Consider the following 20,300-nt stretch of genomic DNA (forward strand, 5'->3'; position numbering starts at 1 on the left):
TGGATACATATCATTATATATTTGTTCAAACCTACAGAATGCACAAAACCAACAGTAAACACTGATGTAAATTGTGGACTTTGGGTGATAATGATGTATGGATGTAGATTCATTGATTGTAAGAAGTATACCTGTCTGGTGCAGGATGTTGGTAGTCGGGGACGCTGTGTCTGTTTTGGGCAAGAGGTTTATGGGATGGTTCTGTACTTCCTGCTCAATTTTGCTGTGAACATAAAAGTGCTCTAAAAAATAAAGTCCATTTTAAGTAAAAGGACTCCAAATTGTCAATCTCTACATTTTAATTGGTGAATTAGGCCATTTGTATTTAATACCGTTATCGATATGGTTGGATTTAAAGCTATCATGCTACTTGCTCATCTATTGTCTTATTGTTTTCCTCTTTTAGGATTTATTTCAAATTAAGTTAGGAGGTGCCTGGGTGATTCAGTCGGTTAAGGGTCCAACTCTTGATTTCGGCTCAGGTCATGATCTCAGGGTCATGAGATCCAGCCCTGTGTGAGGCTCCATGCTGGTTGTGGAGCCTGCTTCAGATGCTCTCTCTCCCCCTCTCTCTGCCCCTCCCCCTTCCCAAGCTCTCTCTCTCTCTCTCTCTCTCTCTCTCTCAGAATGAATGAATGAATAGTGAAGTGAGCATTTCATGATATCATTGATCACCCATGTAGGCTTATTAACCATAATTTTTTGGATAAGTCCATTTGGGTTTATACTTGACCCTTCGTTAACTTGCCTCAGTCTACCGTCAAATAATATTGTACTACTTCACCTGTAGAATTAGAGTCTTACCACAGTATACTTACATTCCCCCAGTCCCTGTGTTATTATTGTCCAAGAAATTAATAATTTCACATAATTTATACTCCACAATGCATTGTTAGGAATTTCTGTTTACACTGAATTAATTCATAGGGAATTTTTCTAAAAAATAAACATTCTATTACTATCATCATATTTAGCATCTCCAGTATTGATTGTTCATTTTTATAGAACATATTTACATTTACTGCCATTTTACTTGTACCTGAAAGGCATCCTTTAATATTTCTCATAGGGCATACCTAATGATGATGAATTATTTCAACGCTGGTAAGTATGAATAAAACTTTTAATTCAACTTCACTTTTTAAAAAAATATTTTTATTTATTTATTTGAGAGTGAGGGAGTGCAAGAGTACAAGAGGATGAGCAGGGGGAGGGGCAGAGGGAGAAGCAGACTCCCCGCTGAGCAGGGAGCCCAAGGCTGGGCTCAATCCCAGGACCCTGGGATCATGACCTGAGCTGAAGGCAGAAGCTTAGGGGACTGAGCCACCCAGGCACCCTCCACTTCACTTTATAAAGATATCCATTGAGTACAAAATTCTGAGTTGAAAGTAATTAATTATTTCACTATTATACAGATGGTATGCCACTTTCTTATAACTTGCACTGCTTCTGATGAGAAGTTCTCTGTAATTCTTACCTCTGGTCCTGAATGATTCTATATTTTTTCTGGTCTCCCACTTCCTTAGGAGTGAGGGGGATCAGACTGGAAGAATGTCATGAATACACACTATGCGATATCTGTGCCTAGTCCCTTTGGTAGATCTTCGATGCATGCACAGCAAAGTAAACACTTCTTAAAGCCATTCAGTGAAAAAAAAATTCAGATTTAAGAAAAATGTTATACCATCGTGCCTCTAGCCATGATGGGTTTACAGGAACCCGATTTACTCTCCCACCTAAATATCCGTAAACCAAAACAATTATTATGTTTTTGTTTTTGTTTTTTAAGATTTTATTTATTTATTTACAGACAGAAATCACAAGTTGGCAGAGAGGCGGGGGGGGGGGGGGGAAGCAGGCTCCCTGCTGAGCAGAGAGCCCGATATGGGGCTCGATCCCAGGACCCTGAGACCAGGACCTGAGCTGAAGGCAGAGGCTTTAACCCACTGAGCCACCCAGGCGCCCCAACAATTATTATGTTTTACCTCACGGCACCACAGGCAACACAGGACAGTGATCCCCGAGAGAAGGGAAACTAACATGGAGAGCCCTCAGATTGCCCAACTCCTCCAACTTCTTGCCTGGGTAGAGTTTACAGGCTGCAGCACGGGGAGATTGGAAACAAACAGAGCCCAGTGGAGGACCCGAGTGAAGGAGACAGAGTTGAGAATTCTGAGAGGCCAACATGACTAGAATTTGCTGGAAGGAAGGGAGGGGAGAGCCACACGGAGAGGTAGTTCCAGAGAGCTGCGGAGGTTTCATCAGGGTGCAGTGCATGAGCAAGGGGGAGTGGTGGTAGGGACTTCCATTTTCTGCAGTGAGCAGTTGTGTGGGTAATGGTGCCACTTACTGAGGTGGTGAAGATGGGAATTTTAAAAACAAGAGAGACAGGGAGTGTGAGTGTGTAGGAGGAGGAGGTTTACCAAGTGACTGGTTCTAGACAGACTCACTATGAAGAGTCCTCGAGACATCCATGCAGAGATGTCAGGTATGAGAATGAATAGACGGCTCTGGGTCTCAAAGGTGAAGTTCAAACTGGGGCTGTAGATTTTGGAGTTATTAGCATATTAGCATAAATAGTTATATAACACACACACACAGAGAGAGAGAGAGAGAGAGAGAGAGAGGCAGGCTTATATAAAAACAAATGTAATGAAAGCCCACATCATCAGAAAAAAGATGTAGCTGTATGTGGTGATGGATGTTAACTGGACTTACTGCGGTGATCATCTCATAATAGATAAAAATTTTGAATCATTATGTTGTACACCTGAAGCTAACATAAGGTTAGTTGTCAATTATATCTCAATTTTAAAAAGGAGAAAGCAAGAAAAAACTAAATAATAAAGCAAATAGCAAAACGAATATAAGAGTCCACTATGGCTTTTGTAAAAAGCACAGGTTCAGTTTGAGATGGGAACATAGTATTTTCTACTAGCACTGAGCAATCTGTCAAGGCTTTCATTTCTAGGGTCTGGTCACCTCCCACGGAAACGTGTTACACAGGAAGGGCTGAAGAGACGCAGGCTGCTGACAGCGGAGGTTGCTATGCAACAGCTGAGGAAAGCCATCCAACCAGCCAGAACTGATATTGGTCACTGGAGAGTAAAAGCTGTGGTCCTAGCAATAGCTTCCATTCATGCACAGGAGTCCTGGAGAGGCCGACTTTAAAAACAAATATAAAAGCCCACCATGGTTTTTGTAAAAAGCACAGGTCCAATCGGAGTTGGAAACATAGCATCTTCTCCCTCCAAAGCAGTTCCTCCAGTCATTCTGGAAGCATAGCAGCCTGGGTTGGGTTGGATAAGTAAGTGCTTCCTGTGCTTCCCATTTTTGCATATTGAGAAACCGGGCTCAGAGATGTCCAGCGACCTGGGCGGGTTCACACAGCTAGCAACGGACCGGCCAGGCACTCCATCCCTGGAGATCTGAAGACCAGCCCAGCTTCTTTCCACAAGACCACAGCTGCCCCAAGCCCCTGCCCTGGAAGGAACCCCAGGGCAAACACTGACTCTGAATCGGGGCTCGCCATGGCTCAGACACACAAGAGCCTGATTGTCCTGGCTGCTCCAGCAGGCACCAGGAAGGCCTCAGGGGCAGCCTGTTTGTGTCACTCACAGCGAAGAGGCCTGACAGTTGGGGCAGGGAGTGGATCCCGAGGAGCAATTCTCACACCTGGATGGACCCACCTAGAGTAGGCAAGCGGTGTCTCTACCTGTGTCCTGGATGCAGAGCATGAGCTTGGGTCTCAGAGAGCACAAACATCGCTTGTTTGGGACAGATGTTGGCAGGGCAGAAGAGGTGTTTGTGTGTGGGTGGGTGGGTGGGTGGTTTGGGAGGAGTAGATCTGTCGCTCAAACTGGAGAGGGGAGCCTGCCTCCGTCCCCAGGCCAGCACTACTGGGACATGGGGTTTGGAGTCGGGGAGATTCAGGCCCACATTTTGCATTTTCTGTTGACTGGCTCTGTGGCCTTAGCTGTTCCTGCGGTGTGTCTGTGCCTCAGCTTTCTGATCTGTAAAATGGGGATGCTGACATCTGCCTCCCAGGGCTGCTGTGAGAAGAAGACCAGCCCCAGCACCAAGAGTGCTGTGGTGCCCAAGCCGCATTAAGAGCAGCTGGGGAGGGGCGCCTGGGTGGCTCAGTGGGTTAAGCCTCTGCCTTCGGCTCAGGTCATGACCCCAGAGTCCTGGGATCGAGCCCCAGAGCCCCATATCGGGCTCCCTGCTCGGCGAGAAGACTGCTTCTCCCTCTCCCACTCCTCCTGCTTGTATTCCCTTTCTCGCTGTGTCTCTCTGTGTCAAATAAGTAAAGAAAATCTCAAAAAAAAAAAAAAAAAAAAAGAGTAGCTGGGGAAGCAAATGTTCCCAGGGTGTCTGGGGGCCACAGAGATGGATAGTGCTGGGGAACACAAAGGCAAGTGGCATCCCCTGGCCATTTCCATTCCCTTTGTTGCAGTTAGAGACCCAGCTAGAGACCTCTGTGTCTCTGACCTAAGGGTCATGCTGGGGAAGCCAGGCATAGTGTACCTCAGACCACACTGGAGGAGCTTAGCGGGAACCGGGAGGGCAGGGAAGAGAAGTGCGAGGATGAAGGGTAGAGGATTGGGTGGTCCAAGGGCACCACAGGCTGTGAGTGCGCGCGCCTCCGGTCAGAGGAGGGGTGAGGGGTATCTGAAGGGAAGGAGAAAAAGCCCCCCAACCCGCCCACCCACTCGCGGAATCGCATGCGCACTGGGGACCTGGTGGAGAGGGCTTTTGTTGGGAAAGCGGGCGGGCTGGAGGGGTCCGCGCATGCGCAGGCTGCCCGGCCGCGGGGGGTGCGAGGAGAAAAGGGGCGGGGTGGTCGGAGCTGCTGTGCTGGCAGCAGCAGGCGAGGGCGCGGCTGCGGGGTTCCTGGTGCTGAGGACGGACGCCATTGGAGCCCCAGGGAAGGTAAGGACCCAGCTGCCTCAGAGCGGACCGGGAGAGGGCGAGTGGAACCCGGCACGTTGCGCCCTCCCCACCCCCACACCCGGATCTGAACAAAGCCTAGGCACTCAGAACCCGACCCCTCTTAGACCCACGGTCTAGGTGGGACCCTCGCCGCCCTCTCCCGGCCGGAGACGCAGGACTCTGATCCGAGCGCTACTTACACCGGAGCCTAGGATCCGAACCCGTTCAGCAGACCCGTGTGCTGCCTGCTGAGCTTCCTTAGAGAGGCGGCCCTACCCCCACCCCAACCACTCCTAGATCACTCCCAACCAGCTGACCCCGTTGCCCCTTTCCTGGAGTTGCAGTCCTGGGGTTTGAGACCTCCAGCGCTCCAATCCATGCCTCACCTGGCCCGAGCCCCTAACGCCCCCCACCCGCCCCCACCCCTTAGAGCTCCTCCTGTATGAGCCCAACCCAGACCTGAATCAGCTGAATGCCCCCGCCTGGACCTAGCCAGAGGGTCTCTGGATTCAGTTTCCCATAAGCTTTTCCGGGCCCCTGTTGTCTAAGCCCTCTTGTGTCATCTGCTCCCCTTTCATCGTTAAATCAAAGCCCTTTGTTTCTCCTTGTCTCCATGCACACCCCTGTGGGACTCTTCAGACACAAGCCCGCCAGTCCACCCCCTATTCAAATCTAGCCGCTGGGATGGAGAGCCTGCCCATCCTAAACTCCCCTTTAAGTGCCGGGTCTCCTCTGACCACCTCTCTCCCTCTCCTAGAGCTCTGTCTCTGACAGACTCTAACCCAACAGATACCCCCTACCGAGCCCCCGCCTCCTCCCCCCACCCCCCGCCTTGTACTGCCTAGTAACCTGATGATTGCCGACGCCTCCCCCCGCCCACCTCCTGAGAGATCTCACCTCCGACTGGATCCCGCCCCCTCCCCTTCCCCCTGAAGAGGCCTTACCCTCCCTCCCAGGCTGAGCTCTCTTTTCCTTGGGACCCCCAGCATGGCTGAGGGAAGCTACCGCGTGGAGTCGGAAGCCTACAACGTTGAAGACATGGATGAGGGTAGTGATGAAGTCGGGGAGGAGGAGATGGTTGAAGGAAACGACTATGAAGAGTTCGGTGCTTTTGGAGGCTACGGCACCCTCACCAGCTTTGACATCCGTATCCTCAGAGCCTTTGGGAGCTTGGGTCCAGGCCTTCGCATCTTATCGGTGAGGCCCCTTGGGGGCAACCTGCTAGCCCTGGGCCTTCTGCCCCCTCCCCCATGAAGCTGCTGGGGAGGGGAGGGGCGGTGGATGAAAGGGAGGGTTGAGGGGCGGGGGAATGCCCAGCTTCCCCAGCCCTCCCTCTCCTGCTCAGAGAAAGGGGGCTTGGGAAGGTTTGGGGGGCGGGGTGGGAGCTGGCTGCAGGGAGGAGGCTGGCCAGCACAGGGAAGCATCATGGGAGCACACAGAACTGTCTGCCTTCCCCTACCCTTCTCTCTGACTTTACAGAATGAGCCCTGGGAACTGGAAAACCCTATGCTGGCTAGGACTCTGATGGAGGCATTTCAGCTGGATCCAGAAACACTTGCCAATGAGGCTGCTGCCCGTGCTGCCAACGTAGCCCGCGCAGCCGCCTCCAACCGTGCTGCTAGGGCCGCCGCAGCTGCTGCCCGTGCCACCTATAATCAGGTGGTCGCTAACCGCCCGGTGGCCACCGACCAGGCTTCAGGAGAAGATACCCAGCCCATGACCTATGCGGCCCAGGCTCAGGCAGCTGCCCCCGAGACAACCCGTGCTGCTCCATTGCCCCCTTCCTCCCAGCTGCTAGTCAACAGTGAGATGGCCGCCCCGGGGGCTCCGGCAGTGTCCACTCAGCCCCAGCCAGTCTCCCAGGCCCAAGAGGCCGCTACCGAGGGCCCCAGTACCGCCTGTGCTTTGGCTCAGGCTCCATGTGCTAGTGAGATGGAGGCCACCCGGCCCAAGACAGCTTTCCTGGGTCAGAACGATGTCTTTGATTTCACCCAGCCAGCAGGTGTCAGTGGCATGGCCTTTCCACGCCCCAAGAGACCCGCCCTGGCCCAAGAGGCTGCCCCAGAGGGCCCCAGTGCTGCCTCCTCGGGGGTGCCCCAGGCAGCACCTGCCAGGGAGGGGGCAGCCACCCGGCCCAAGACGACCAAGTCCGGAAAGGCTCTCGCCAAGACACGGTGGGTGGAGCCTCAGAATGCCGTGCCAGCAGCTGCCACCAAGGCCAAGGTGGCCCCGAGCATCCCTGAGCCCGAGGGTGCAGCTGCCACCGCTCAGCCCAGTGCTGAGCCCTGGGTCAGGATGGGAGGCAAGAGGACCAAGAAGGTGAGACCTCCCTGCTATCTCCAATCCCCCCCTTGCTCCCCTCCGTTCTCTGCTCAGTCCTCATCCCTGCCCCCCTCCTCCTCCCCCATCCCCTCCCCTCCCCTCCCCTCTCCCCTTCTCTCAGCTTGTGCATGTTTGTCCAGCCCAAGTGCAATAGCGTGCTTTGACTGCACAAAGTCTCTGCCCTCAGGCCTGGAGGGAGGAGAGGTTGGCTCAGTGCCGGTCACGTAGTAAGCACTCAGCACACGTCATCTGCTGTTTGTACTACTTGATTTCCAAGCACCTGCTCTGGTTAAGATGTGTGCTGGGCACTTTTGCACGGCGAACCTGGTAGCCCTGGGTCTCTCCTCCCTCTCGCGCTGTAGTCCAAGCACCTGGATGATGAATATGAGAGCAGCGAGGAGGAGAGAGAGCCTCCTGCGGTCCCACCGACCTGGAGAGCGTCGCAGCCCCCATTGACGGTGCGGGCTCAGATGGCTCCCCGGCCCCCAGTGGCCCTGAGGTCCCAGGTACCCTCAAGACACGTACTGTGCTTGCCACCCCGCAACGTGACCCTTCTGCAGGAGAGGGTAAGAAACCTGCCTTTCCCCCATCTCCCACCTCTCCTCTTCTGTGGGCCAGTTCTTGGAGGTCACCCATGTCCTGATCTCCCTGTGCGCTGCTCCTTCTCCAGGCGAATAAGTTGGTGAAATATCTGATGATTAAGGACTACAAGAAGATCCCCATCAAGCGCTCAGGTAGGCAAGCCAGGCCCCCTCCCGGAGCTCTGCCCTTCCATTGTCCCATCTGGCATCAGAGGCCTCCACCCAGCATGCCCAGCTGATCGCCGCATTTGCACAGTAAGGGGGGTGGGGGTGGGGTCCCCAACGGTGCTCCCCTCAGCAGGGCTGACCGAGGGGCTGCTGCAGCTCTTAGGCCCCTGCTCAGCCCAGGTGCTCTCTCCACCTCTCTCACCTCCTGCAGACATGATGAAGGATGTCATCCGAGAATACGACGAACATTTCCCCGAGATCATTGAACGAGCAACATACACCCTGGAAAAGGTGGGCGAGTGCCTGGGCAGCTCATGGTGGTGCCAGAGCTGCAGGGGAGCCTTGAGCCCTGCAGCTCCTTGAGGCCCCCTTTCAGTACTACCTGCTCTGGGAAAGCTTCCCTAGCTTCTCCTCCTGGGAGCACCCACTGCATACTTCCTTCCCCGGAGGGTCCCTCTCCCCCGGGTTCTTTCAGTGTCCCTTGTCTCCTGAAGTGGGTCCTGTTGCTTTGGCCAGTGCCAGAGCTCCCACAAGGCAGTCCCTCTGCAGCCTCTCTTCTTGAGTCTTCCCCATGACTTCGGGGTCCCTGCTGAGGGAAACTTCTAACGGGGAACGGAGGGACTGCCTGCAGGACAGGCAGTGTGGCTCTCTGCTCTCATGCTGTTTCCTCCCCCATGTAGAAGTTTGGGATCCACCTGAAGGAAATTGACAAGGAAGAACACCTGTACATTCTCGTGTGCACACGGGACTCCTCAGCTCGTCTCCTGGGAAAGTAAGAAAGGGCAAGAGGGTTGGGGCCTTCCTCACTGGTGCCTCCCCCTCCCCTTCTTCTCAGAGAAATGGGAAAACAGGGCCTTGGTGCCTGGCACAGCTCCCACCCACCATTAGTGGTGCCCAGTGATTAGGGGGTGAAAGGGGAAGTGGCCTGGAGTGAAGCCTTGCTGCTCGCAGGGCTCCCCCCTCCCCCCACCCCACCCCCCCCACCCCCACTACCACACCACCCCGTCTTCCCAGGAAAGCAGGCTCCTTGTTGCCCGCCTCTTCCTGCTACATGCCTGGTCTGGGCTTGGCAGAGTGATCCTGGGGGAAGGAGGCTTCCCATCCAGTGTAACTCCTGATGCTCAAAGGGCAGGGGAGGTCTGGATGCCCCCTCTAGACACACTGTTGCCAAGTGGTTGCTCCCCGCCTGAACCCACGTGTTTGCATCCCCGTTTGAGGCCTGAAGCGATTCGGTCTCAGACAGAGGAATGAATGGTCTGGATGAGAGAGCAAGCCATATGTAGAGTGGGAAGAGCCACCTGGTCGCCCAGCCATCCGGGAAGAGCTAGTTGGGTGAGCCAGCCCTAGTCCCTGGGGGCAAACGGCTGCTGGACAGGATCTCTCTTTCTACACCTTTAGGACCAAGGACACTCCCAGGCTGAGCCTCCTCTTGGTGATTCTGGGAGTCATTTTCATGAATGGCAACCGTGCCAGCGAGGGTGAGTGGCTGGGTCCGCAGCTGGGGGGTTGCCCGCAGTCAGCTTCGTGTGCTGAAGTCTCGTGGCTCTTCTCCCCTCACAGCTGTCCTCTGGGAGGCACTGCGCAAGATGGGACTGCGCCCTGGGTATGATTGGGCTCTCGGCTTCCGCCCCTCAGCGTTGCCCTTGGGCACCAGTGGCCCTGGGATGGGATTAGCTTGGGGGCCTAGTGTAGGGGAGTGGACGTCCTGGCCTGGGTAGGGCGCAGAAGGTCTCACCAGGGTGCATGGAGAAATGGTCCCGAACTCTCAGCCCCTCTCTGCTCCATGTCCCCTCTCTGTCCCCGGATGAGATCCAAGAGAACCCATCAGAATTAGGGGTTCCAGTCACAGCCTTGCCTAGGGCATCCCTGACATGTGTGGCCCTGTTGACCCCTGCTGCCATCCCAGGCCTCCACGGGGATGCCCCTGCCCCCTCCCCCACTACCGGCTGGGAAGCTCTCCGCCCCGCTAGGGAGTGCTCCTGCCCCCATCTGGGCACTGCCACTGTCTATAGTTATGGATTCCTTTCCTGGCCTTCAGGGTGAGGCACCCATTCCTTGGAGATCTGAGGAAGCTCATTACAGAGGATTTTGTGAAGCAGAAGTAAGTAGTGGCCAAGTTAACTTCGTCTCACACTCATGCATTCCTCGTGGGCTGGTCTGGCTGCGCAAGCCATTCCCCGTGCCAGATCTTGGCACCAGAGGAATAGGTGTCTCTGGTGTGAGGGTGGGCGGGGTATGTGAGTGTTGGCAGGGAGTAGAATTCCAGCGCAGCCTTGGGGAAAAGGAGTCGAAGTTGACAGAGTGTTAGAACCACCCTGCCATTTGGTACCTGCCCCGCGGGCTGCAGGAGAATTTCTCCTGCTTTCCATCCCAGGAACCTGGGCCTCAGAGAGCAGAAGTCTGAGTATGGCCCTGGCTAGTAAGGGGCCCATTGGGTCCTGGAGCCCCATGCTCCAAACGTTCTGGTGAGGCCCACACTGTCCTAGGTCCTTGGAGAACACACAGGTGCACTCACACAGGCACACTTGCCCATGCACACGTGCACGCAGACGCGCGCAGGCGCGCACACGCAGAGTGGAGAGCATGCACAGAGTGTGCCGCTTTTCTCCCCTTTACCATCCTCTTCTATGGTGGACTGTCCCAGGGTTCCACTAGGCCGTGGGTGGGGGCCTGGGATGGAGTGTGCTCATAGCAGGGGGCCTGAAGAAGTGGCTCCTGTGCTTACAACACACCCGACGGGAATCTGGGTTCATTGTGACAAGGGGCGTGAAACTTGTGGCCTTCCTATGAACAGATACCTGACACGTGTCCCACCCCGCACCTCGACGTGGCTTCTTTGTAGGCCTCAGTCCTGGAGGCAGAAACCCCAGGAGTGAGCGTGGGAGTGAGGCATGGGCTGGAGGGCCGGGAAGGTCCTCCCTCAGGAGCTGAGCTGCAGTATCAGGGCTGGGGAGGGGCTGGCTACCTGGGAGCCCTTGGTGCAGCGACAGGTCTGCCTGGCTGGAAGCAAACGCTTCTCTTCCTCTTGCACTGAGGTACCTGGAATACAAGAAGATCCCCAATAGCAGCCCACCCGAGTACGAATTCCTCTGGGGCCTGCGAGCCCGTCACGAGACCAGCAAGATGAGGGTGCTGAGATTCATCGCCCAGGTAACAGAGAGCCTCTGTTTGGGGCCCGGCGGTGGGGTGTGACTTTGGTACTTGCCATACCTTCTCTGGTTCTTGGCTCTGGCCTCCTCCTCAGGCCGTTGGTCCAGTGAGGGTCCGGACAGGTTCCTAAGTCGGTAACTTAGGCAAGTTCACAGGTGTCGTAAGTGTGAGGGATGGGGTGAGGTCCCGGGGCTGGCACGGAGTCATAGGAGAGTCGGATTCCAGCGGTCTTGACTTTTATTTTTTTTAAAGATTTTATTTATTTATTTGACAGACAGAGATCACAAGTAGGCAGGGCAGCAGGCAGAGAGAGAGGAAGCAGGCTCCCCGCTGAGCAGAGAGCCTGATGCGGGGCTCGATCCCAAGACCCTGGGATCACAACGTGAGCCGAAGGCAGAGGCTTTAACCCACTGAGCCACCCAGGGCGCCCCTGGTCTTGACTTTTGTCATGACCGTGCACCGCCCACGGGAGGGTGGATGGCCAGAAGCAGGCGCTCAGTGAACGTGGGGTAGTTGTGTGTGTTGCGGGGGAGGGTAGCTGTGTGGATGTCGTCTGTTACTCTACTGCAGAATCAGAACCGAGACCCCCGGGAATGGAAGGCTCATTTCCTGGAGGCTGTGGATGATGCTTTCAAGACGATGGACGTGGATATGGCTGAGGAACATGCCAGGGCCCAGATGAGAGCCCAGATGAACATCGGGGATGAAGCTCTGATTGGACGCTGGAGCTGGGATGACATACAGGTGGAGCTACTGACCTGGGATGAGGACGGAGATTTTGGCGACGCCTGGGCCAGGATTCCCTTCGCTTTCTGGGCCAGATACCATCAGTACATCCTGAATAGCAACCGTGCCAACCGGAGGGCCACTTGGAGAGCTGGCGTCAGCAGTGGCACTAACGGTGCGGCCAGCACCAGCATTCTAGATGGGCCCAGCACCAGCTCCACCATCCGGACCAGAAATGCCGCCAGAACGAGTGCCAGCTTCTTCTCCTGGATCCAGTGAGCTTTTCGGTGGCTACATGAAACTCCGAAGGAGGGGGTGGGAAGGGGCTGTGAGAAGTCAGGTCGGCGGGTGGGGGGGCAGGCCTGGGTGCAGGGTTGGGGAACAAAGAGTTGTGAGAGACACTCGTTTTGTTCTTTGTGCCCCTTCCCCTCTCACGTCTATTGATAGTCCTGTTTCAGCTTTTGTCTCGTGTTACAGACAGCGCTGATGAGCCGCAGCAGTCCCTCACCGAGCCAGAGTGCCTCCTCGGATCCCTCCTTAACACAGCACTCTAGGCAGCTTCTACCAGCCCATCCAAGGTGGCATGCAAGATGAAGCTCTCTTTCCCTTCCTGCTTTTGTTGTGTGCTTTTGTCGTGCGCTTTTGTTGTGTTTCCATGTTTTGGGTATCCGTGTTCCAGTAAAGTTGCAAAATTATTTGGGACGTTTCCTCCTTTATTTGCTCATGTACCTGTGCCCGTGGTGCTCTGAGTGGCACGTGGTTGGGGGCTGTGACCTAGACACTACCCGCCTCTGCCTGGAAGGCAGCAGGTGTGGGGAGGGTGCTGGGGAGATGTGGAGAGGTGCCAGCTGAGTGTCAAGACCATGAGTTTCGAGAGGCTCCAGTCCGCAGAGTGACATGATTTCCTACGTGGTACAACCCCAGTTAAGACGTCATGGGTGGGGGAGGCGGCAGGAAAAGGGATGGAGTGGGAGGCTGTGGGCTGGTGCCGCTGTCCCTCCCGCCAAGGAACAGGGCCCACCTCCTCCTCCCCATCTTTGGAGGTGCCATCTTGGAACCCTTCCCTCACCCCCCACACAACTTCAGCACCTCATCCCTCCCTCAGATGGAGGCTGAAGGACGATGAGAAAGGCCTTGGCGACGTTCCCACCCCTCCAGCGGGTTGAAGGAGGAGGCATTATTGCCCACAGAGGAGGTTCAATGAAAACAGACCTCGACAGCCTGCGACCCCGACCCGAGGCCAGTTGGTCTCGGAGCTCTTCTTCACTGGAAACAGGGCCCTCCCAGTGAAACCAAGGCCGGGCCTATGTCCTGGTGTCTTCAAGGGCTGGGGGGAATCCCTGTAGGAGTGGGGCTGGGACTGGAGTTCCTCCGGTGACCGGCAGTGAGAGCAGAGACGCCTGGGAAGGGCTCAGTGGCAGGCTGGGACAGTGTCCGGAGCTTAGGGATGTCCATAGTTGGGAGGGCGAGGCCCCAGGTTAAGAAGGAGTGAATCGCATAAGGGCCCCTGCATCCCATTGCCTCTTTTCCCCGAGAAGAGATTCCCTTCTCTCCCCCAGACTTGGCTCCTGACCCAGATCCAGGCACATAATTTCACAGGCCCAATGAAGAATGAAAAACGTGGGTCCCCTTGCTCAAAAAAGAGGAAGAATTCCAAGAGACTGACGGCTTAGCCGTGAACTGGGTGTGCAGCCCCTCCGAGCACAAGGTCCTCTGGGGCTTCCTAGGTCACACCCCCAGGAAGCTAGCTGTGTAAGTTTTCCTCCCCTGAAGTCGGGCCTCAGCGGGGCTTCTGCCATGCCGGCCACTGCTGTGGTTTCTGCCTGTCCGGCTGCTGAGCCCCTGCTTGGCCACGTGGATGCTGTGATTCCGACACAACTTGAGTTCCCTTCACTTTGGCTTTACTGACACGTGGTCTGGGATGTGAGAGGGATGAAGGATGCCTGTGGTCCTGGGGTGATGAACGATCCGAGACTTTTCTGGTTCTCTCAGCCTGGGAACCTCCGAGGACCTGCACGTAGCAGGCACAGGCCTTTTCATGGATGAGGGTTCAGGCGTTCACCCAAATCCACAGGCGGGAATCTGAGCACTGGGTGCAGAGGACACCTGAGATATGGCATCTCATCTGGAAAGGAGGAGAAAGCAGCTCTCAGAGACAGACAGGGTGCTGGTGGTGAGGGAGACCTGCCCGGGCCTGTGGCCTCACAACACTCCCCTCTTCCATCCTCCTTTCCCCTACCTGGCCTCTCCAGGCAGGGTTTGGGGGCAGGGCGGGCTACCCAGGAGCTGCACTCTGCACAGGGTAGTTGAGAGCAGGGTGGGCGGGGAGGAAGAAAGCCTTGGGGTGGCCTCTGGGACAGGGAGGAAGGAGTGCCCAGGGGAATGCTGACAGACTGTCAAGCAGGTCACCCAGGAGGCTGCCCACCTGCTCACTCACAGGGTAAACGTGACACCAAGGCAGATGTCCTTTCTGGGACCCCAGCCCAAGACCCTTCAAGGCGAAATGCATGCTCCATCCACTGTAGCCGGCTACCACTGCCTTGGAGGGGCTCACAGTGTTGTGGGAACAACACCCCCATCTCTCACCCTTCTCCAACAACAGCCACTGTCTCCCTCCCAGGCTGCCCTTACCACTTTCCATCTCCCTTCACTGGGCCATATCCAAACCCCTCATGGCTTCTCTGTCCCTGAGGTCCATCCTGGGCTTTTAAGGCTCCCACCAGCCTCCCAGCCTCCTGAGACATCAGGTTTGGAGGTATCCTAGGCGTCCATCCTGCTCCTCATCCTCATCTTTGTCATCATTGTTGTCAGGCCCTGGGGCCTGGTGCTTTGGGTGCAAGACCTCATTCCACCCTCGCTGATACTCTGCGGGGGTTACTGTTCCCCGTGGCACATGGGACAAATCGGACTCAGAGAAGGGAACTGACTTGCCTGAAGTCTCTGACCTGGCTCTGCTACCACCTGGACGAGTGACCTTGGCCCAGCCTTTTCTCTCTCTGGCCCTCAGAGTTCCCACCTCTCACAGCACAAGACTGGGCTGGATAGATGTACTCTGAGGTACTATGGGTCTGCTTTCCCAGTCGCATCATCTCTCCGGGCCTCAAGTTTCCCCACGGAGTAATAGGGGTAAAAGCATGAACCCAGCACTGCCTGGCCCAGCTCCATGGGCGGCTGGGAGCAGCTGGTGTGGCCTGTGCATGAAAGAAGGTAGGAAGTGGGTAAAGCACTGTAGCAGTGTGAGAATGACAGGTGCATGTGCCCCTCCCCCAATGTGTGCATGTCTGAGAAGGGGGTCCTCGGGAAAGCGCTTGAGATTGACATCCCTCCCTGTCCCTCTGAGCCCCGTGACCTCGGGCAAGTCCCTTCACCTCTCAGAACCTCCATTTTCTCATCTGCACAGTCAGGGTTACCTACGGTGCTTGCCTCGCAGTCTCAAAGACAGTACCGAGCAGTACAGATCGAAGTCATCGGAAATCTAGTAGCACAAGAACCCTCACCCTAAACACCAACCCCCTTTCCAGTGAGGAGACTGAGGACCAGGCAGAGGAAATGACTTGACCAATGTCAAGTTCTCAAGTTCCCCAGATTTCAGTTTGGGACGACTCCGTATCACAAGTGCCTTTTATTTGGAAACTAGCGTCATAGGAATGATAGAAACCTGCAGGACATCGTGCACTTCAAATATGACTTTGAAGCGTCGCAGTCCCCCAGGATGCCAACACTTCAGCATCCATGTCAGAAATGGGCTGTCACACCTCAAGGTGACACAACAGTCCCTTGCCAGGCGTCCTGTCTTAGCCTGTGGTTCAGCCAACACATGCAAATTTATTTTGCGGTAGTTGACGTATCTATGGGTTGCAAAGCTCCAGACCCAGTGACCACAAGAAAGAAGAAAATTACAAAGACTCTGGGGCTAGACTTGAGGAGGATGTGGAACAAATCAACTCCCCTGTTGATGTTGATGTTGATGACTCCAACTGTCCATGGAAGTCTGAATTTGTGCATGGCTCTTCAAAAACATTAGAGAATTACCGCATGTTGCTACCCCACGTGGCCCCGAGGGAGGGGATATCAGAGACAAGGTCTATGTGGAAGTGAGCCTTCTGAAAGCAGAGAGGGAAGAAATGAAAAGATGGAGCTCTACAACCACTTGCCCATTGCCTTTAGCCAGGAATCTGAGATACCTGAGGAGCTGGGTAAACATGTGCCTTGTGGAACACCAGCGGCTGCAAATTAGGCTTTAGCCTGTCTCTGAAGCTGTCTGAGAAAATTTGGGGTCCTAGCAACTGGAACAGGGACACCGTGGAGGTCCCCTCCAATCAGACCACCCCCTCAAATCTCCTCCTCTTGCTTTTTCCCCCCTAAACCTGAAAAAAAAAGGGCACAAGGCACAAGGTTGGAATGCAGTGGGGGCAGAGTTAAGGGCAAAAATCAGTGCAGAAGGACGTTTCCCAGGAGATGGGGTCCAACCAGTGTAGTTTCAAATTCTTGTTCTAAAGCACGCCTTGTTCATCTGTGTGGTGGCGGGGGTGGGTGGGGAGGAGAGGCTGGCTGGAGCCTTGTGCTAGTTGCCCACAAGTACAACCTTTGAATGATGATAAGGCCTTGAACGTTTTCATTATCACAGGTCTCTCTTTTGTCTTTTAGCGACCCGAGGTCCTCCAAATCAACCTAACAACAGGGCTCTCTTTATCCACTGAGGTTTGATTTACAAACAAAATAATGCCTACTGAAGTGGACAGTTCAATGGACTTTGACAAATGCTACCATTCATGTCACTCCCACCCCAATCAAGAAAAAGAATAGTTTCACCATCTATGTGTGTTCCCTCGCACCTCTTCCCAGGGAATTCCTACCATCCACATCCAGCCTTAGGCCACCACTGATCTTTCTCTATCACTACGGATGAGAATTCTCTTTCTTAGAGTCTGATATACACATAAACATACCGTATGTAATCTTCCATGTCGGCCTTCTTTTTCTCTGCTTCAGTGCTTTGGATATTCATCCATGGGGTGGCACGAATCAGCAGATTAAATCAAAATGGTGGGACACCTGGGAGGCTCAGCTGGTTAAGGACGTGTCTTCAGGTCAGGTCATGATTTCAGGGTTCTGGGACAGACACCAGGTCAGAGCTCCGTGCTCGGCAGGGAGTCCCTTTTTTCCCTCTCCTTCTGCCCCTCACCCCTGCTCACCGCTCGTCCTCTTTCTAGCTCTCACTATCTCAAGTCAATAAATGAGATCTTTAAAAAAATAAATCAATCAAAATGGCTCCTATTCACGAAAATCTGATTTTCTCTGTTAAAACCATACAGATTACACACAAATGTCTTAGAACTAGTAAACGAATTGATCTACAGTGCAGGATATAAGATTAAAATACAAAAAGCCACCACATTTATACACACTAGCAAAAGAGTGTTGGAAAAAGAAATTTACCACTCAAAAAAGAAAATCAGTTCTTAGATGTGACTCTAACAAATGATGCAGGGTATTTAAGTGCTAAAAGCAGGAAAACGCAGGAAAAAAAAAAAACCCAAACAAACAAAGGAAGACCTAAATAAATGGAGGAACATACCATGGTCGTAGGTTAGAATATTTAACATAGTAAAGATATGAATTCTTCTGAAATTGATCTCTGGACTTACTGTGATTCCAATAAAAATCCTGGCAGCAGGATGTGTTGTAGACATAGATAAGCCAATCCTAAAGCTTATATGGAAACTAAAAGCAAATGCACAAACAAAAAGAATAGCCAAAAAGCGTATGGGGGAAAAAGAAGAATAAATGTGGAGGAATCATATTACCTACATTGACAACTCTTCAACAAATGTGTGGAAAACAATGGATGTCCACCTAAAAGAAAAAAGATCTCACATCTTATACTGTAACTCACTAAAACTAAAGCTTATATATAAATAGTGAATATGAAGCTCTAAAATGTTTAAAAGGAAGCAACAAAATCTTCGAGGTAGGTTTGAGAAACATGTTCTAGGTAGAATACCTCCAACCTGCCACCACTTCCCCCACCACCCCCCAGCCCGCCTTGTTGTTTTGTTTCTTTGGTTGGTTGGTTGGTTTTTGTTTTTGTTTTTGTTTCTGTTAAAGATGCTGTTAAAGGGTTTGAGGAGAAAAATCTCAGGCTGGGAGAATGTATTTACAATGACCTCAACAATAGAAGACTCAGATCCAGAGTAGATGAGGAACTGTCAAAACTCAACAGTAAGGGGTGCCTGGGTGGCTCAGTGGGTTAAGTCGCTGCTTTCGGCTCAGGCCATGCTCTCACCGTCCTGGGATCGAGCCCTGCATCGAGCCCTGCATCGAGCCCTGCATCGGGCTCCCTGCTCAGCCGAGAGTCCACTTCCCTCTCTCTCTGCCTGCCTCTCTGCATACTTGTGATCTCTGTCTGTCAAAGAAATAAATAAAATCTTTTAAAAAAAACTCAACATTAAGAAAATAATGGAAAAAATTTTTGATGAGATACATCAATGAAAAGGATATAGAAGTGGCAATTGAGCACATGAACAGATGAGAACACTCACTGGCTTTCAGACAATGCAAATTAAAACTATGGTGAGATACCAGTGTTTCTGTATTAAAACTGCTGAAATTACAAAAAGCAAACAAGCAAATAGAACACCAACATGTGACAATATCAAATGGTGTTGAGGATGGGCAGCAACTGGTGCTGGAGGGGAATGTAAGGTAGAACAACCACTCTGGAAAGCAATGTTATTGCTTTTTATGAAGTTAGACATATACTCAGTCACATGACCTAGCAATCTCACTCTGAAGTATTTCTCCGAGACAATTTTCAACTTGAGTTCATTAAAAAAACCTATAAGTGAATGTTCGTAGCAGTTCTGTTCTTTATCACCCCAAACCTATTAAGGAAGGCACGTATTGCATGGAGCACTGGGTGTGGTGCATAAACAATGCATCTTGGAACACTGAAAAAAAATAAAAATCTTTAAAAATCACCCCAAACTTGAAACAATCCAAATATCCTGTGACAAAGTTTATTCCTTCCATACAATTAAATATTACTCAGTGGTCTAAAGGAATGAAGTATTAATGCAGTCAACAACTTGGATGAAACTCAAAAGCATTATGTTTAGTGATAGAAGCCAGGCTCAGTGGGGTTACAATTTATTTTATTTTGTTTTTTTTTTTAAGATTTTATTTATTTATTTTAGAGAGAGAGAGAGACACTGAAGGAGAGAGAGAGAGAGAGATTGAGCACGAGCAGGGCAAAGGGAGAGCGAGAAGCAGACTCCTGGCTGAGCAGGGAGCCCAAGGCAGGAATCCATCCCAGGACCCTGGGATCATGACCTGAGCTGAAGGCAGACACTTAACCGACTAAGCTGACCAGGAGCCCCAGAAGGTTACATTTTAAATGGTTCCATTTCTATGACTTTCTGGAGATGTTAAAAGCATCATAAAGGAAAGCAATCAGTGGTGCCCCAGGTAGGTGTAGAAAAAGAGTGTGACTACAAAGGGATAATACCAGGGACTTCTTGGGGGCTGTAGATGTGTTCTGATGGTGGCTACAGGAATCTATACATGTGTTCAGATCCCTAGAACTGCAGGTCCAGAAGAAGTCTACATCACTGTATTTAAAGATACAATTGAAGAAATAATGACAAAATGGTTTTTTTTTTCAACCAAACTTTATTAGAATTGAACAGTAGTGTATTTCACTAAAAAAAAATTAAATACATTCTTCTAGGACTAAGGAAAACCATGCCATATGTCAACCCAGATGAACACAAATGAATGAATAGCTATAGAAATGGTTAATACAGGGAAAGTAAATTATTTTTCTCTTCAAAAGTTTCTTTAAAATTAACTGAAGTCCCAAAAGTTCATTTTTGCCTTTGTTTCCCTCGTCTTTAGAAATGTGTCTTTTTTTTTTTAAGAGATGTGTCTGAAAGAAATTTCTGTGGCCAATGTCAAGCAGCTTACTGCCTATGTCTTCCTCTAGGATTTTGATGGATTCCACTCTCACACTGAGGTCTTTCGTCCATTTTGAGCTTATCTTTGTGCATGGTGTAAGAGAATGGTCTAAGTTTCATTCTTCCACATGTGTCTGTCCAGTTTTCCCAGCACCATTTTAAAAAAGATTTTATTTACTTATTTATCAGAGAGAGAGCAGAAGTATGGAGAGCTGTAGGCAGAACGGGCAGAGCAGGCAGAGGGAGAAGCAGGCTCCCTGCTGAGCAAGGAGCCCGAAGCGGGACTCGATCCCTGGACCCTGGGATCATGACCTGGGCCGAAGACAGATGGTCGACCAACTGAGCCACCCAGGCATGCCCCCAGCACCATTTTTTGAAGAGACTTTTTTTTCCCCCATTGGGTGTTCTTTCCTGCTTGGTCGAAGACTAGTTGACCATAGAGTTGAGGGTCCATTTCTGGGCTCTC

The 20,300-nt window shown here is 52.4% G+C and overlaps 1 protein-coding gene, 1 non-coding gene and 1 pseudogene across 3 annotated transcripts; 2 read left to right on the forward strand and 1 right to left on the reverse strand.

Moving 5' to 3' along the window:
- Positions 1-4,812: 4,812 nt before the first annotated feature.
- On the forward strand, positions 4,813-12,574 carry LOC123935582 (melanoma-associated antigen D4). Of its 2 annotated transcripts, none has more exons than XM_045996522.1 (13): positions 4,813-4,932; positions 5,919-6,129; positions 6,412-7,251; positions 7,617-7,820; positions 7,925-7,988; positions 8,215-8,294; positions 8,684-8,775; positions 9,402-9,481; positions 9,564-9,606; positions 10,042-10,104; positions 11,039-11,153; positions 11,724-12,154; positions 12,357-12,574. In XM_045996522.1, exons 2-13 carry the CDS (start codon positions 5,920-5,922, stop codon positions 12,364-12,366), a joined length of 2,232 nt encoding a protein of 743 aa, XP_045852478.1. In that variant the 5' UTR covers positions 4,813-4,932; position 5,919; the 3' UTR covers positions 12,367-12,574. The 2 variants fall into 2 exon arrangements, with proteins under 2 accessions (XP_045852478.1, XP_045852477.1); XM_045996521.1 differs by having other exon boundaries at positions 4,848-4,932; positions 5,889-6,129.
- On the forward strand, positions 10,681-10,810 carry LOC123935729. Its single transcript, XR_006817002.1, has one exon. It is a non-coding gene; the product is annotated as a small nucleolar RNA SNORA11 (small nucleolar RNA).
- Positions 12,575-14,939: 2,365 nt separating the features above from the next.
- The window catches only part of LOC123934634, a 69,999-nt pseudogene continuing 64,638 nt past the window's right edge, over positions 14,940-20,300 (reverse strand).

This window comes from Meles meles, chromosome X, assembly GCF_922984935.1.
Source record: "Meles meles chromosome X, mMelMel3.1 paternal haplotype, whole genome shotgun sequence".
NCBI lineage: Eukaryota > Metazoa > Chordata > Mammalia > Carnivora > Mustelidae > Meles > Meles meles.

What these genes read in the sequence shown, in the direction of transcription:
- LOC123935582 (XM_045996522.1), top strand. Translation starts at nt 5,920, where the DNA reads ATGGCTGAGGGAAGCTACCGCGTGGAGTCGGAAGCCTACAACGTTGAA. An exon ending in CAGGCCTTCGCATCTTATCG is followed by an intron (nt 6,130 to 6,411) that starts GTGAGGCCCCTT and finishes CTGACTTTACAG; the next exon opens with AATGAGCCCTGGGAACTGGA. An exon ending in TCAGCTCGTCTCCTGGGAAA is followed by an intron (nt 8,776 to 9,401) that starts GTAAGAAAGGGC and finishes CTACACCTTTAG; the next exon opens with GACCAAGGACACTCCCAGGC.